This window comes from Boleophthalmus pectinirostris, unplaced genomic scaffold (genome assembly GCF_026225935.1).
Source record: "Boleophthalmus pectinirostris isolate CB_2022bp ecotype Guang Dong unplaced genomic scaffold, ASM2622593v1 HiC_scaffold_17, whole genome shotgun sequence".
NCBI lineage: Eukaryota > Metazoa > Chordata > Actinopteri > Gobiiformes > Gobiidae > Boleophthalmus > Boleophthalmus pectinirostris.
The window spans coordinates 5,994,789-6,011,361 of record NW_026571115.1 but is presented as its reverse complement, the minus strand read 5'-3'; the positions used below and the strand labels follow the sequence as shown (position 1 = coordinate 6,011,361).

General features: G+C 41.4%; 1 protein-coding gene across 1 annotated transcript; it reads left to right on the top strand.

Moving 5' to 3' along the window:
• Nucleotides 1-5,574: 5,574 nt before the first annotated feature.
• LOC110167837 (primary amine oxidase, liver isozyme-like) lies at nucleotides 5,575-14,304 on the top strand. Its single transcript, XM_055152791.1, has 5 exons — nucleotides 5,575-7,132; nucleotides 7,209-7,327; nucleotides 7,457-7,623; nucleotides 13,070-13,202; nucleotides 13,769-14,304. Exons 1-5 carry the CDS (start codon nucleotides 5,575-5,577, stop codon nucleotides 14,051-14,053), a joined length of 2,262 nt encoding a protein of 753 aa, XP_055008766.1. The 3' UTR covers nucleotides 14,054-14,304.
• Nucleotides 14,305-16,573: the final 2,269 nt, after the last annotated feature.

Here is a 16,573-nt window from a genome sequence, read left to right as displayed (position 1 = left end):
GGACAGTCAGAGAGCAAACCAGCCAAAACAGCAAACTATGTATGTAAGTACACCAACTACACCAATCCAAATGATTATTACTATGTATTACTGTTATTAATGACCAGTGGTGTAGTGGGGATTTTTTAAGTTGGGGTACACGATTCCTGACTGAACAGGACTGAACCTGGACTAAACCAGGTCTAAACCAGGTCTAAACCAGGTCTAAACCAGGTCTAAACGAGTCCTTTAGGCTGCAGTCAACCAACGGTCTACGCGGGCACACCTCTGGACCCGTCCCAACACTCATCCTGGTTTAGTTCTGGTTTAGTCCTGGTTTAGAACTGGTTTGGACCTGTTTTATTCCTGTTTAGTCCCGCTCCTCACCTCTCCGTGCACGGAATCTCCACGGCTCTTTATACTGTGTTCCTGTATAATGAGATGCCTTTATAACCGTAAAATAGTTCTTGAGGAGTGGATTGTTTCAGAAGGAGCACTACTGAAGGCCTAAGTGTGAGACCTAAGCACGGTCCGCCACTGTTATCAAGTAAGAGTGAGTAAGTAGTAACTCTAACATCTTATTTATAATTTGAAGTTAATGTCATTTGAAGGAAAGATTAAAGAATGAATGATTCAATCTGTGTACATCTCAGGGCAACACTGAACTTTCACTGACTCAGCCCACAGCCCACAGACGACAACACTCACATGAACATGTGTGTGCAGACCTGGACATGTTTCCACTGTGAGAACATGTGCACCGACTGTGCACACACACTAGGGAGCAGCACTATCTCCTATCTTCTCTCCTATCTCCTGTCTACTATCTTCTATCTCCTCTCCTCTGTCCTATCTCCTCTCCTCTCTCCTATCTAATCTCCTATCTCCTCTCTCCTATCTTCTATCTCCTCTCTCCTATCGCCTCTCCTCTGTCCTATCTCCTCTCCTCTCTCCTATCTAATCTCCTCTCTCCTCTCCTATCTCTTATCTTCTCTCCTATTTCCTATCGCCTCTCCTATCTCCTATCTCCTCTCCTCTCTCTTATCTCCTCTCTCCTATCTCTTCTCCTATCTCCTCCCCTCTCTCCTATCTCCTCTCCTCTCTCCTATCTCCTCTCCTCTCTCCTATCTCCTCCCCTCTCTCCTATCTCCTCTCCTATCTTCTATCCTCTCTTCTCTCTCCTATTTCCTATCTCCTATCTCCTCTCCTATCTTCTATCTTATCTCCTCTCTCCTATCTCCTCTCCTCTGTTCTATCCCCTCTCCTCTGTCCTATCTCCTCTCCTCTCTCCTATCTCCTAGCTTTTGTCAGAGCCATCGGGGTCAGTGCATGTGAAATCAGCCATCCTCCCCCATGAGCAATCTCAGATTTGGCTGAAAATTTTTCAAAAAAAATTCTAAAATTACCAAATGAAAGCATCTCAATTTTAGCTCAGTCCCCTGAGTCATTCCTGAGTTATTGCCTGTTGAAATTTTGGGATCATGCTCACTTTTTCGGAAGTCTTAATTTATAAACATGTTTGAGAGACCAGAACTTCATAAAAAATACATCTAGGAAGCTGAGACTTTGCATTATTGTAGTTACATTATTGTAGGTTGCTGTTCAATTACTTTTTTACTTTTTGAGGGCCAAGATCTATTTACTCCAAGCAGATATTTACAAGCTAACTGTTGAACCTGAATATTTGAGAGAATGACCATTTCTGACAACAATCTCACACTTTTCTGAGCTTTCATGTGGATGGTGTAGAGTCTCAAATATGGACACAGACCAAATGTGATCTTTTTGGCTCCATCTTTGGACCCTTGGTTCCCCATATGAACACAGCTAGATGTTGATCAGATTTTTACCAAAGAAACTTTATGAGAGAATGAGAGCCTCGCACATCAACTACTAGAGACGGGTGCGTTGGAGGAGAGGGAGCAGCCCCAGAACATACAGAAAAATCCCGCACACCGTCTTACTTGCAAACTGTGAAATTTATTAGGACAAACCGTGCAACGTTTTCGGCACTAGGCCTTCGTCAGGCATCTTAAATAGGGTGTCCTGTCCACACCCTATTTAAGATGGCCACCTGAGCTCTCATTCTGTTTGCTTGACGAAGGCCTAGTGCCAAAACGTTGCACGGTTTGTCCTAATAAATTTCACAGTTTGCAAGTAAGACGGTGTGCGGGATTTTTCTGTATATACCAAAGAAACTTTGACATATTCTGATTAGTTTAAAGTAACAAAAACATCTACGATTAACTTGTGGAATTTTTGAATATGATCTGTCATGGGTCATTTTTGGTGGAGTTTAGGCACTTTTCCACCTGCAGAAAGGTTCAGTTATCTTTAATAGACTTAAACACTATTTGCTTGTTATAAGGGAAGACACTGTACCAGCAGGTCAGTACATGCATGTATTTATGACATCAGGTGGTTCATTGGGAATGTTTCAGAGTGTTCAGATGAACATGGTGATGTCTATGTGAGATTCATGAATGGAGACGACAGAACCATCATGTGTCCTCCTGAACATCAACAGAACCATGTTCTGTCCTGTTTCAGCACAGAATCTGTTGTATTCAAGTTCCAGAAGAAGAAGAGCATAAAACTGTCACCTTGACCCTGCAGATTATGACAGGATCCAAACATGACTTCTGAAGTTCATTAGGAGTCAGGAACACTTAGTGTGCAAGATACAAACACACATGATCTACATGGAGGTGGTAAAGGGACCAGAATGGGCAGATTTGTCCAGTATGTTGGTATTTTATACTGAGGTTGTTTTTCACATTGAATTTTTTAAATGTCATTTCTAGCAGTTGAACAAATAACAGTTGTACAGATTGTTGTATTTTGGTAACTTTTGTGTCAGTATCAAATTTTTCCTTCTTAATGTTACTGCCTGCTTGTAATATTTTTGTGCAAAAATATATAAATACACATATGGTGATACTGAAAGTCATGGTTATAGAATCAGAGAGTTTGTGATTTAACAGGCAGAGTTTTACAATTGTAATTTGCCTTTGATCAGTTTCCATCAATACTATCTTAACTTTTGTTGCTTTACTCATACACCATGAAAAGCTGTTTCTTTGTGAGATAACTAATTATCTTTCTCAAATAAAAATAGAATAAATAATGCAAACAAACCTTTTTTCATAATTTTGTACAGAGTTAATAGTTGAATTTTCTCAAAGGATTAATGACACTTTTCCAAACAATGTACCACAAATAATCTCCAACTGTTTTCCCTTATAACAAGCAAATAGTGTTTAAGTCTATTAAAGATAATTTAATCTTTCTATAAAGTGGAAAAGTCCCAAAGCTCCACCAAAAATGACCTGTGAGAGCTCATTTTTCTAAAAATCAGTTTGAAATGAAGGAAGTTAATAGCAGATGTTTTTATTACTTTAAACTCATCAGAATCTGCCAAAGTTTCAAAGTGCCACATAAGGAACCGAGGCTCCAAAGAAGGAGCCAAAAAGATCACATTTGGTCTGTGTCCATATTTGAGACTCTACACCATCCACATGAAAGCTCAGAAAAGTGTGAGATTGTTGTCAGAAATGGTCATTCTCTCAAATATTCAGGTTCAGCAGTTAGTTTGTAAATATCTGCTTGGAGTAAATAGATCTTGGACCTCAAAAATTGAAAAAATTATTGAGCGGCAACCAAATGTGAGATTTTGGGGGCCACAGCGCCCCACTTAAAAAAGACTCACAATATTTGACAACAGATTCAGAATCTATGACCAAGAAGCTACAATAATACATATGGTAGATGAATACTAATGACTCAAGGGATTGAGCTAAAATTTGACATAATTTCATTTGGTGATTTTAGAAATTAAAAAAAAATTATATATATCAGCCAAATCTGTGATGACTCATAGGGGAGATTTCTTGAAAACGGCTGATTTCATACAGACTGACCCATGGGCCTTTCAGCTGATGAATTGTTGCACAGGACGTGTCTTAGTCTTAAAGTCGCCTCACACTTCAAGAGAATTTAGCTGTGATTTGCTTCTCCTCGAGTTTGAGGAGGTGTGACCCAACTCTTCCTGTACAATTTTGAAGCTGCTGCACTCCTCGTGTGTGTGCGTGTGTGTGTGTGTGTGTGTGTGTGTGTGTGATTATTCCTCACCTCACATAAAGTTGTACATTTAAACTGCAGCGTCTCATCTACATTATCCATAGAATTTGTCCTTCACAAATCATGACCCTCAGTCCACAAAACGTCTGGGCTGTGAATCCAGTTTGAGGTGTTCTTTATAAAAGTAAAAAGGTGAGTTTGGTTCTCCACAGTGACTCTACTTCCCCACTTTATCTCTAATCTTTTATGCTTTAAAAATCCTCTATCTGAACAAATAATAACACAAATAATAACAACACACTTTTGACTTGGATCAAAACTACACGTGCAGAGTCTGATCTTTGAACACCTGAGAGTCTCAGAGCGACTGGTTTTACTGGAGACAGGAAACAGCTGACGCCATCACAGCCTCACAGATTTATATCCTGTTGTCCGCACACAGATCCCACTGCAGTCTGCAAAGATCAGGGATTTTAATAATAATAATTAAAAATCACTTAACAGTGAAAACTCCTGTATTGCATGACATAGAATATAATGTCAGGTACATCTACACCTCTCCTCCTGGGTCACTTCTTATTTTATATCATACGTGTTTCCTGAGAGCATGACATGACAGACAAATGTATGTCCTTCAGCATTAGAACACAGAATGTCCCAACAGGTACATGACAATATGCCCAGGCTTTCAATTGATCAATTGATCAATCAATCAATCAATCAACAACTTTATCTATCCCAAAGGGCAATTCAGTTGGCACATCTCTGCCCTTCACTGGCTCCCTGCTGCCTCTGAGGGGATTTGAAATACTTGTACTTGTTATTTGTCTTGAAATGCCTGAATGGTCTGAGCTGCAGTGTGCACGAGACCAGCTGATTCACTTCTTCTCTTTAAATCTCTTACATTTGTGTTTTCATACACATGATTATTGATGTGTGCATGATTTTACACTTTATTTGACTCTGGGTAAGTGTATGTGTAAGTGTATGCACATGTGCCTGTGGAGAAGCACCAACATGAGGCTGAGATGTTTAATGAAGTCTGTTCCTATGAAAAACAACAACAACAACAACAAAATACTCAGCTCCATAAAATCACGTGTGTTTTCTTTCAACTTTTTCAGGTTTCAACTTGTACTTTTCAGTATATGCACAGTACACAGCATACAGAAGTCTTCATGGTGGTATTTCACTCTAGTCTTTTATAATTAACAGGATTAATCCAGATTAGATGTGACCATTGTCAGAACCAACACTTTAATTCTGTTGTCACTCAGAGCAGAGACACGTGTCAGACACGCAGAGTGGCGCCATGTGTTTGTCATGAGTTGAATATTTTGAGTGCATCACAGTTTGTCTTGTGTTCTGTGAGCTGTGAGTTTGAAATGGGGTCATGTTTTGAGTGAATCCAGATGAGCGTCCGCTCAGGGCGCGCGCACTGGGAGGGCGGAGGTCCGCGTAATAAAGTGAGGACAAACTTTACACATCCCGGTACACATGCCTCACTTCTGAAAGATGAACTCTCTCGTGAAATGGTGCGTGGGGCTGCTCGTGCTCGTCTCTGTGCTCCTCAACCTCGTTCTGATCGTGGTCTACTCCCGCGGGACTCCCACGTGCTCGGCCCGGAGTAAACATGAGCCGCGGGGGAAACATGACAAGCGCAGTGGCGTGTTCGCGGACCTGAGCCGGGACGAGTACGCGCAGGTCCAGGAGTACATGCTCCGACAGAAGGACCTGAACATCTCCACGCGCCAGGGCACGAGACCGGATGAGAACTTTCTTTTCCTCATTGACCTGCGCGTGCCACGAAAGGCCGAGGTTCTGGAGTACCTGGACGCGCGCGGCCCCGCACCGCGCAGAGAGGCGACAGTAGTGGTCTTCTACGGAACCAAGGGCTACATTAAAGAGTATGCGGTGGGACCACTGCCCAACCCCAACTCCCACCGCGACGTGACGCGTGAGCGCTACGGCACCGAGCTGCCGCTGAGCGCGCGCACTGTCACCGTTGGAGAGTACATTATTCTGTTCAAGTTTCTGGAGGAGAGGGTTAACGCGCCCCTGAGCGCGCTCCTGCGGGAGAGCTTCGGGGTAAATGATGACTACAAACTGAAAGGCTTTGAGGCGATGCCGCGCGGTTTACGCGCGGGAGAGCGCAAGACTTGGATCTCGTTTTTCCGTGACCTGAGTGGATTCTACATCCAGCCCGTGGGCTTTGAGGTGCTCGTGAACCACCAGAGCATCAATACGTCACAGTGGCGCGTGGAGCGCCTCTTTTACAACGGTCAGTACTTTGCGTCAGTGGACGAGCTGCGGGACGCGTACAGCGCGGGCACCGTGAAGAAGATTGTGTATGAACCACCGAAGGACTACGGCTCCCTGAAGCCCCGGACCAAATCCCTGCAGCTCGGACCGCAGCTCGTGAGCCCCGAGGGCGCGCGCTACAGCGTGAGCCACAACCACGTGCTGTACATGGACTGGAGCTTTGCCTTCGGGCTCAGCTCGCTCACTGGCATGCGCGTGTTCGACGTGCGCTTCAGAAACGAGCGCATCCTTTATGAGCTGAGCGTGCAGGAGGCCATGACCGTGTACGGCTCAGTGACTCCTGGTCTAGCAATGACTAAGTTCCTGGATTCCAGTATCGGCATCGGGCGTTTTGCGCATGAGCTCGTGCGCGGCGTGGACTGTCCATATGAGGCTACGTACGTGGACACGTACAGGTACATAGACGTGTCACAGCCCATGCGCTTTCGGAACTCCATCTGTATCTTCGAGCTGTACCTGGGCCAGCCTCTGCGCAGACACTTTGCGGACTTCTTCCACAACAGTTACGGCGGAATGCCGAGTACTGCGCTTGTTGTCAGGACCATCACCGCCATAGCAAATTACGATTATTTATGGGATTTCATTTTCTACCAAAATGGCGCAGTGGAGGCCAAGGTGCACGCGACAGGATACATCACGTCCTCCTTCCTCGTGCAGGGCAATCTCAAACACGGGCACCAGGTGGCGCCAAACGTGCTCGGGAACATACACACGCACTTCATCAACTTCAAAGCTGACCTGGACGTCGCAGGTGAATGACGTCAGACTTTAGACCAATCACAAACGTGTTTGAATAAAGACGGGCCATAATTCTCTGTACATTTCAGGAGTGAAGAACATGTTCCAGACCAAAGACATGGAGTACAAGAACATATCTCTGCCCTGGGTACCCGAGCACCACGCCATGGTCCCTCACCTGGTGGAGAAGACTGTGCACACTGAACAGGTACTCCGTTAACAGCACTAAATGAACAATACTCTCCTGTGGTGCCACATGGACCACTACTGTCCTTGTGGTCATGGTCACAGGCCCTTGTTGTTGGAGTCTTGACTCTCTCCTCTCCCCTCTTCACAGGAGGCTGCTCTGCGTCACGGCTCGAAGACTCCACGGTACCTGCACATCTCCAGTAACCAGACCAACCGCTGGGGCCACCCACGCTCCTACAGGCTGCAGGTGTACAGCTTCGCCGGGGACCACCTCCCTGAGAGCCAGCCTGAGGAGAGATCCATGTCCTGGGCCAGGTCAGTGCACTCAACTGAGGCGAGAGCTTGTCTTCATATTCTCATGTGTCACTAGAGAAAAAGCACATTTCATACTATATCCTGGTTATATTTACTTTAAAAACTACACAAAATTAATGGACCAAGGAACATACAAACTAATCATGATGCTACTGAGCTGATCAAAGCTGTGCATTCAAGGTGCCTCTGAATGCAGACACAGACAGAAGAACGAGGTTTTGAGAAATCTGTTGAAAAATGTATTGAGACGGTTAAGCTGAGATGTAAAAGATGAAGAAAAAGGGAAACTCAAGCTGTTGCTTTTTTGTTTTAAAATGTACAGTTTAGCCATTTTATTTTCTCTAATTCATTTTCAACTGCAGTCCTGTATCTAATGTATCTAATGTAGGCCTTCTCTGTGCTTCAGTGTTAACACATTTTGTTGAAATGTGTTTAACTTGTACTTTGGTTGATTTGACGTCTATTGTTCATACATTCAGACACTCATAGGATCATTACACAGGTCAGATATTCTGATGTCCCGGACCTCTGCTGGAGGAGATTTTCTCTAACCGGACCTCCTCAAATGTTTGTTGAATACCTCTGGTCTTCGCTATGAACAGGACAACAGGACTCTGGATGGTGGTTGAGGCTGAGCAGACGGCCCTCATTTAATGGCTTTAAAATCACAAACAATAACTGCCTTAAGGCCCCCACACACTCTTTGTGTGTGTGTGTGCGTGTGTGATCCTCGTGTATGGTGTCACTGTCAGATCAGAACTACCAAACATTGGCAACACTATGATAACAGACAATAAAACAGAGTGTCAGGAGCAGAGGAGTGATGGACACAGAGACACAAGAAACAAACAGTGAAAATACTGAGAAGAGAGTTTAGTACATTTAATCTGTAGCATCTCATCCACATTATCCATAGAATTTGTCCTCCACAAATAATGAGTCCAGTCCACAAAACGTCTGGGCTGTGAATCCAGTTTGAAGTGTTATTTGAAAGTAAAAAGGCGAGAGTACTTCCTCCAGTGTGTCTACTGTATTTACATCCACACAGCGCACGGAGCTGAAGCTGCAGATTCTCCAGAGTGACTCTACTCCAATCTTTTGTCCATTAAAAATCATGTATCTGAAGTTTTGCACCACATTTAACAATAACACAGTTTTGTCTTTCATCTAAACTAGAGATGTAGTGCTCTGATCTTTTGAACACTTCAGAGTCTCAGAGCAACAGGAAACGGACAGGAAACGGACAGGAAACGGACAGGAAACAGACAGGAAACAGACAGGAAACAGACAGGAAACAGACAGGAAACAGACAGGAAACAGACAGGAAAGAGCTGATGCAGGTGCGCTCACACCTTTGTATCCTGTTGTCCACACACAGATCCCACTGCAGTCTTTGCAATTGGAGATTTTAAGTCTCAGATTTTCCTCATGTCTGTGGTGTGCACTTTTTGTTGTATAACCCATGTCAGATATAAAAAGAATGCATTTTTCATTCACCAGTTACATATATACAGCTATACACACACAGTATACAGTATATACACACACAGTATACAGTATATACATACATAGTATACAGTATATACATACACAGTATACAGTATGTACATACATAGTATACAGTATATACATACACAGTATATACATACATAGTATACAGTATATACATACACAGTATACAGTATGTACATACATAGTATACAGTATATACAGATATACACACACAGTATACAGTATGTACATACATAGTATACAGTATACAGTGGGTACGGAAAGTATTCAGACCCCCTTAAATTTTTCACTCTTTGTTATATTGCAGCCATTTGCTAAAATCATTTAAGTTCATTTTTTCCTCATTAATGTACAAACGGCACTGCATATTGACAGAGAAACACAAAATTGTTGAAATGTTTGCATATTTATTAAAAAAGAAAAACTGAAATATCACACATCCATAAGTATTCAGAGCCTTTGCTGTGACCCTCACATATTTAACTCAGGTGCTGTCCATTTCTTCTGATCATCCTTGAGATGGTTCTACACCTTCACTGGAGTCCTGCTGTGTTGGATCAAACTGACTGGACTTGTTTAGGAAGGCCACACACCTGTCTGTAGAAGACCTCACAGCTCACAGTGCACATCAGAGCAAATGACAATCATGAGGTCAAAGGAACTGCCTGAAGAAGAGCTCACGGACAGAACTGTGGCAAGGCACAGATCTGGCCAAGGTTACAAAAAGTTTCTGCTGCACTTAAGGTTCCTAAGAGCACAGTGGCCTCCATAATCCTTAAATGGAAGAAGTTTGGGATGACCAGAACTCTTCCTCGAGCTGGCCTTCTGACTAAACTGAGCAATCAGGAGAGAAGAGCCTTGTGGAGAGAGGTAAAGAAGAACCCAAAGATTACTGTGGCTGAGCTCCAGAGATGCAGTCGGGAGATAGGAGAAAGTTCTAGAAAGTCAACCATCACTGCAGCCTTCCACCAGTCGGGGCTTTATGGCAGAGGGGCCTGACAGAAACTTCTCCTCAGTGCAAGACACATGAAAGCCCACATGGAGTTTGATAAAAAACACCTGAAGGTCTCCAAGATGATGAGAAATGAGATTCTCTGGTCTGATGAGACCAAGATAGAAGTTTTTGGCTTTAATCCTTAGTGGTATGTGTGTAGAAAAGCAGGCACTGCTCATCACCTGTCCAGTACAGTCCCAGTGAAGTTTGGTGGTGGCAGCATCAGGCTGTGGGTTTTTTTTTCAGCTGCAGGGGCAGGACGACTGGTTACAATCGAAGGAAAGATGAATGTGGCCAAGTACAGGGATATCCAGGAGAAAAACCTTCTCCAGAGTGCTCAGGACCTCAGACTGAGCTGAAGGTTCATCTTCTAACAAGACAATGACCCTAAGCACACAGCTAAAATAATGAAGGAGTAGTTTCAGGACAACTCCATGACTGTTCTAGAATGGTCCAGTCAGAGCCCTACTAAATACTGAACAAAGGGTCTAAATACTTATGGCTGTGTGATATTTCAGTTTTGTTTTTTTAATAAATCTGCAAACATTTCAATAATTTTGTGTTTCTCTGTCAATATGCAGTGCCGTTTTTACATTAATGAGGAAAAAAATGAACTTAAATGATTTTAGCAAATGGCTGCAATATAACAAAGAGTGAAAAATTTAAGGGGGTTTGAATACTTTCTGTACCCACTGTATACACATATAATATACAGTATATACATACACAGTATACAGTATATACATACATAGTATACACTATATACACACAAAGTATACAATATTTACATACATAGTATACAGTATATACAGATATACACACAGTATGGAGCCTGGGTCTCTAATATACAGGCCAACCCAGGACCCCGAGGAGATCTGGACCGGCCCATGAGCCCCCTACCCCAATCTGAATGGGGCAAATCAGATACATAATCTACCAACGTAACTCAGGGCCAAACTCCCTCTTCACTCGGGGTGTATAATATCTAACACCGTCCATTGGTTAATATGAGTGTATATTATTCTCTCTCTTGGCATACAGTCAGTGCATTTTGTTAAACCAAACATTTAAACATTAAACATGCATGCAGGGAGCAAGTGGAAATTCTTTTTATATTTGTTTGTCTTGCATTTGAAACACATTCAACACATTTACACCATACAAATAATAAATACATGTTTTACATTTTTAATTAATTACATTTTAGAAAGAAATTGACTTACTTAACAAACAAAACGTGTCAGTTTGATCATGTGACTTAAGCCTCACGTTTCACAGAGTGCTAGAATTTAAAGGAGGAGAGAAGGAGACCGACACAAATTTAGCGTGCAGTTATTCTGATGGGAAAGACAAGGACCGTCTTGGCTAAGAAGAGGACTGCTGTTTGTCTGAATGGAGTAAGAAACCCTACGAGGCAATACAGTAATGAAGTAGTACTACTGTTACATAATGAGACACTTCTTTCAGTTCAATAAGTTATGTAGTTACTCTGTCATATTGCCATTGGTCAAGTAGTAGTGTGTTTGTTGCAGCTGATCATGGGGCATTATAAGATTGAGACATTGTGTGCATAAAACGGTTGTGTGGATTGTACCTATTATACCTACCATCCCCATGCTTGTTTGATTAATTATTAGGCTTTTATTTAGTCTGTCAGGCGAGGGATTTGTGATCCCTCGCTTGACATTGTGCCCGCTCTTTTATTGACTAGCTCAACCCATAGGCTCGACTGCAGACACATGATGCTAATGTAGACAAGCAGAATGGCTCTCTAAGAAATGGAAAGTGGACAGCAAAAAGCCAGTTCAAGTGTGAATGGACAGAGGAGTTTTGTTTTATTTTGCCTGAGCATGGTAACCCTACTTGTTTGATTTGTTTGCAGACTAGAAAATCTTAAGCAGCATTTCAACACTTCTCACGCTGCTAGTTTTAATGCCAGTTACCCAGAAAAATCTGAGAAGTGCATATCAAATATGACAGCATCATACAGTCAGTCAGTGTGCAGCCTTAGTAAATGGACCTCTGCTCAAGAGAATGCCACTGCTGCATCTCTGTGTTCTGGGACTTTGTGGAAGCAGGAAAGCCCTAGGACTATGACAGCAGGGGGCACATCATTGTGTAAAGAGATATTTTTCATTAGTTCTGTTTACAGTGCATTTCTGATGTGGGATTGTTTTAATCTTCTTTACACAATTTAAGATTTTCCAGCAAATGCTGTGGTAATGAAAGAAGAAACATTGTGTGCTTTGGATAAATGAAGTTTTTAGTTAGATGTTGTGGAGTTTATTATTGTTGATCAGTTGTTGATTTTACTGTTGTATTTTGGCAAATAAAACTAAAACTAAAAAGATGTTTTGTGGACCCCAGTTTTGCAAAGTGGAAATATTTTGGCCCTCAGGGAAATTTAATTGGAGACCCCTGGCACAGATATATGTGCAGTATGCAGTATACACAGATATATGTGCAGTATACACAGATATATGTGCAGTATACAGTATACACAGATATATGTGCAGTATACAGTATACACAGATATATGTGCAGTATACACAGATATATGTGCAGTATACAGTATACACAGATATATGTGCAGTATACAGTATACACAGATATATGTGCAGTATACACAGATATATATGCAGTATACAGTATACACAGATGTATGTGCAGTATACACAGTATAGAGAGATCTTGGTCCATAGTGCTGCATGTCCACACACATGTCAGAGGTTGGTTGAGCCCCACAGTCTTCTCTATCTGGGCCTTAGATAAGGGCGAGTGTGTGCTACAGTGATAGGGCGTCTCATGTGTGGAGGAGGCAGTCTGTGCACCCTGACTGTTCCTCCTGACACCCAGCACCACAACACATGTGGCAGTAGATCAGTTTGTATCTCACTTCACAAAGATGTCATAAGTTTACATTGTTCTGTGTGTTGCCAGATACAAAGTGTCCATCACCAAACACAAGGACCAGGAGCAGACCAGCAGCAGCCTCTACAGTCAGAACAACATGTGGAGTCCAGCGGTGGACTTCAGCACTTTTATCCAGGACAACGAAAACATCCTCAACCAGGTTTGTCGTCATGGCGACCAGTCTGAGCCCATCTCCACCACTACTCTGACTCTTGATCTCTCAAAGTCCATTGTATCACTTCCTCAGTTACTTCATTTGATGGTCTCACACCAACAACTGTCTGGATTTCACCTTCTTATGAAATTAAAATAATCCTTAAAAGAGGGGACTTCTAACTGCTAACAGATAACATATTTAGATCACCATGTTACCTTTTACTATTGTGAAAAAATTATGTTTGTCCAAAGCAACGTATTAACAACATAAGTTAAAGTTTAATTTTTGATGCTCTGAGCCCCTCCTTCAGAGAGTGCCATAAACCTAACAGCAGTGTACAGAATCTCACAGCTAACCATAAGGAGGAACAATGTGAGCACATGATAGAAAACTCCAAAAAGTTGATTTAGCATAATCTCTAAAAACAACTCCCTCTTTAAAGAATTCATGTAACTGCACTTATAAGTCTGCATACATGAACTCTATAAAATCGGGCAGTATTAATGAATGAATAAAACATAACATTATTAAACAAGTCTAAACTTTTCCTGTAATTGTTTTCTGTCCAGGACCTGGTTGCCTGGGTGACGGCTGGTTTCCTCCACATCCCTCATGCAGAGGACATCCCTAACACTGTTACCGTGGGAAGCGGGGGTGGAGTCCTGCTGCGGCCCCATAACTACTTTAACGAGGACCCGTCCATTGACTCTCCTGACAGCGTGTACCTGGGCCCCGGCTCCGAGAGCAGCTGTGACACCAACCGCATGGCCTGTCTGGCCCAAGAGACCTGTGCCCCGGGAATGGAACCCTTCACCTACCACGGCTTTGAAGGAGCTATCAAGTTTCAAGACTGAGAATACTGAGAAAGAAAGTTATTCAAAGTCATCCAGCGACAGAAACCAGCCCCACTGAGACATGCTCACTATGTTTACATGTCTTATTGTCGACATAAAGTTTTTGGAATATAGACTTACATTGGGAATAGGAACCACAACTTTTATTCAAGTAAGAGGACTGTTAAAGATGCAAAACGCTGAAACGCGTTGGGACTTTGTAAGTTGTCCATTAAGACATGCCATAAATTAATAAAGACGTTTTATTTGAACCAGTGAGTGCCTTGGGTTTTTTGCATCTTTAAATTGACTTCCCCAAAGAGCACCATTGTGTTCTATATACTGTGTATTGTCCTCTGGGTCAGTGCATGTGAAATCAGCCACCCTCCCCTATGAGCCATCACAGATTTGGCTGAAAAACATTTCTAAAATCACCAAATGAGAGAATCTCACATTTTAGCTCAATCCCTTGAGTTGCTCCCGAATTATGGCCTGTTGAAATTTTATGGTCCATGCTCACTTTTTCAGAAGCCTTAATTTATAAACATGTTTGAGAGACCAGAACTTCATAAAAATAGAGCTAGGAAGCTGAAAAATTGTATTATTGTAGATTCCTGGTCATAGATTCTAAATCTGTTGTCAAATATTGTGTGTCTTTATTAAGGGGGCTGTGGGCCCCAAAATGTCACATTTGGTTGCCGCTTTTTTTTATTTTTATTTTTTTAACTTTTTGAGGTCCAAGATCTATTTACTCCAAGTAGATATTTACAAACTAACTGTTGAACCTGAATATTTGAGAGAATGACCATTTCTGACAACAATCTCACACTTTTCTGAGTTTTCATGTGGATGGTGTAGAGTCTCAAATCTGGTCACAGACCAAATGTGATCTTTTTGTCCCCTTCTTTGGACCCTTGGTTCCCCATGTGGCACCGTTAGATGTTGATCAAATTTTTACCAGAGAAACTTTGGTATATTCTGATTAGTTTAAAGTAATAAAAACATCTACTATTAACTTTGTTCATTTCAAATGGAATTTTTGAAAATGAACTCTCATGGTCATTTTTGGTGGAGTTTAGGCACTTTTCCACCTGATAGAAAGGTTCAGTTATCTTTAATAGACTTAAACACTATTTGCTTGTTATAAGTTAAAACAATTGGACATTATTTGTGGTACATTGTTTGTGATGGTTTTGGTGGCACAGTAAAACACTTGGCTGCAAGGACCAGTCTTCAGACAACTGACAGCAATCAAATATTGACCTCACTCCAGATGTTTGAGTGAGCCTCACAAAACATAAAGAATGTAAAATTTTTCTTTACAAGCTCTAAAGTCATTACAAACCATGAACGTATTACCAAACTAGAAGAGCTACAGCAAGACAAAGACTGTGAATGGTTCTAGATCACACCACAGTTTTATTCCTCTGTAAATGGTAAATTAGAAATGAGAATATCTCAAGATAATTTATGTTCTGAAGTGTCAGTTTGTGAAATACAAAATGAGATTGTGTCAGATTTGTCTCTTGTACCAGCAGGTCAGTACATGCATGTATTTATGACATCAGGTGGTTCATTGGGAATGTTTCAGAGTGTTCAGATGAACATGGTGATGTCTATGTGAGATTCATGAATGGAGACGACAGAACCATCATGTGTCCTCCTGAACATCAACAGAACCATGTTCTGTCCTGTTTCAGCACAGAATCTGTTGTATTAAAGTTCCAGAAGAAGAAGAGCATAAAACTGTCACCTTGACCCTGCAGATTATGACAGGATCCAAACATGACTTCTGAAGTTCATTAGGAGTCAGGAACACTTAGTGTGCAAGATACAAACACACATGATCTACATGGAGGTGGTAAAGGGACCAGAATGGGCAGATTTGTCCAGTATGTTGGTATTTTATACTGAGGTTGTTTTTCACATTGAATTTTTTAAATGTCATTTCTAGCAGTTGAACAAATAACAGTTGTACAGATTGTTGTATTTTGGTAACTTTTGTGTCAGTATCAAATTTTTCCTTCTTAATGTTACTGCCTGCTTGTAATATTTTTGTGCAAAAATATATAAATACACATATGGTGATACTGAAAGTCATGGTTATAGAATCAGAGAGTTTGTGATTTAACAGGCAGAGTTTTACAATTGTAATTTGCCTTTGATCAGTTTCCATCAATACTATCTTAACTTTTGTTGCTTTACTCATACACCATGAAAAGCTGTTTCTTTGTGAGATAACTAATTATCTTTCTCAAATAAAAATAGAATAAATAATGCAAACAAACCTTTTTTCATAATTTTGTACAGAGTTAATAGTTGAATTTTCTCAAAGGATTAATGACACTTTTCCAAACAATGTACCACAAATAATCTCCAACTGTCTTCCCTTATAACAAGCAAATAGTGTTTAAGTCTATTAAAGATAATTTAATCTTTCTATAAAGTGGAAAAGTCCCAAAGCTCCACCAAAAATGACCCATGAGAGCTCATTTTTCTAAAAATCAGTTTGAAATGAAGGAAGTTAATAGTAGATGTTTT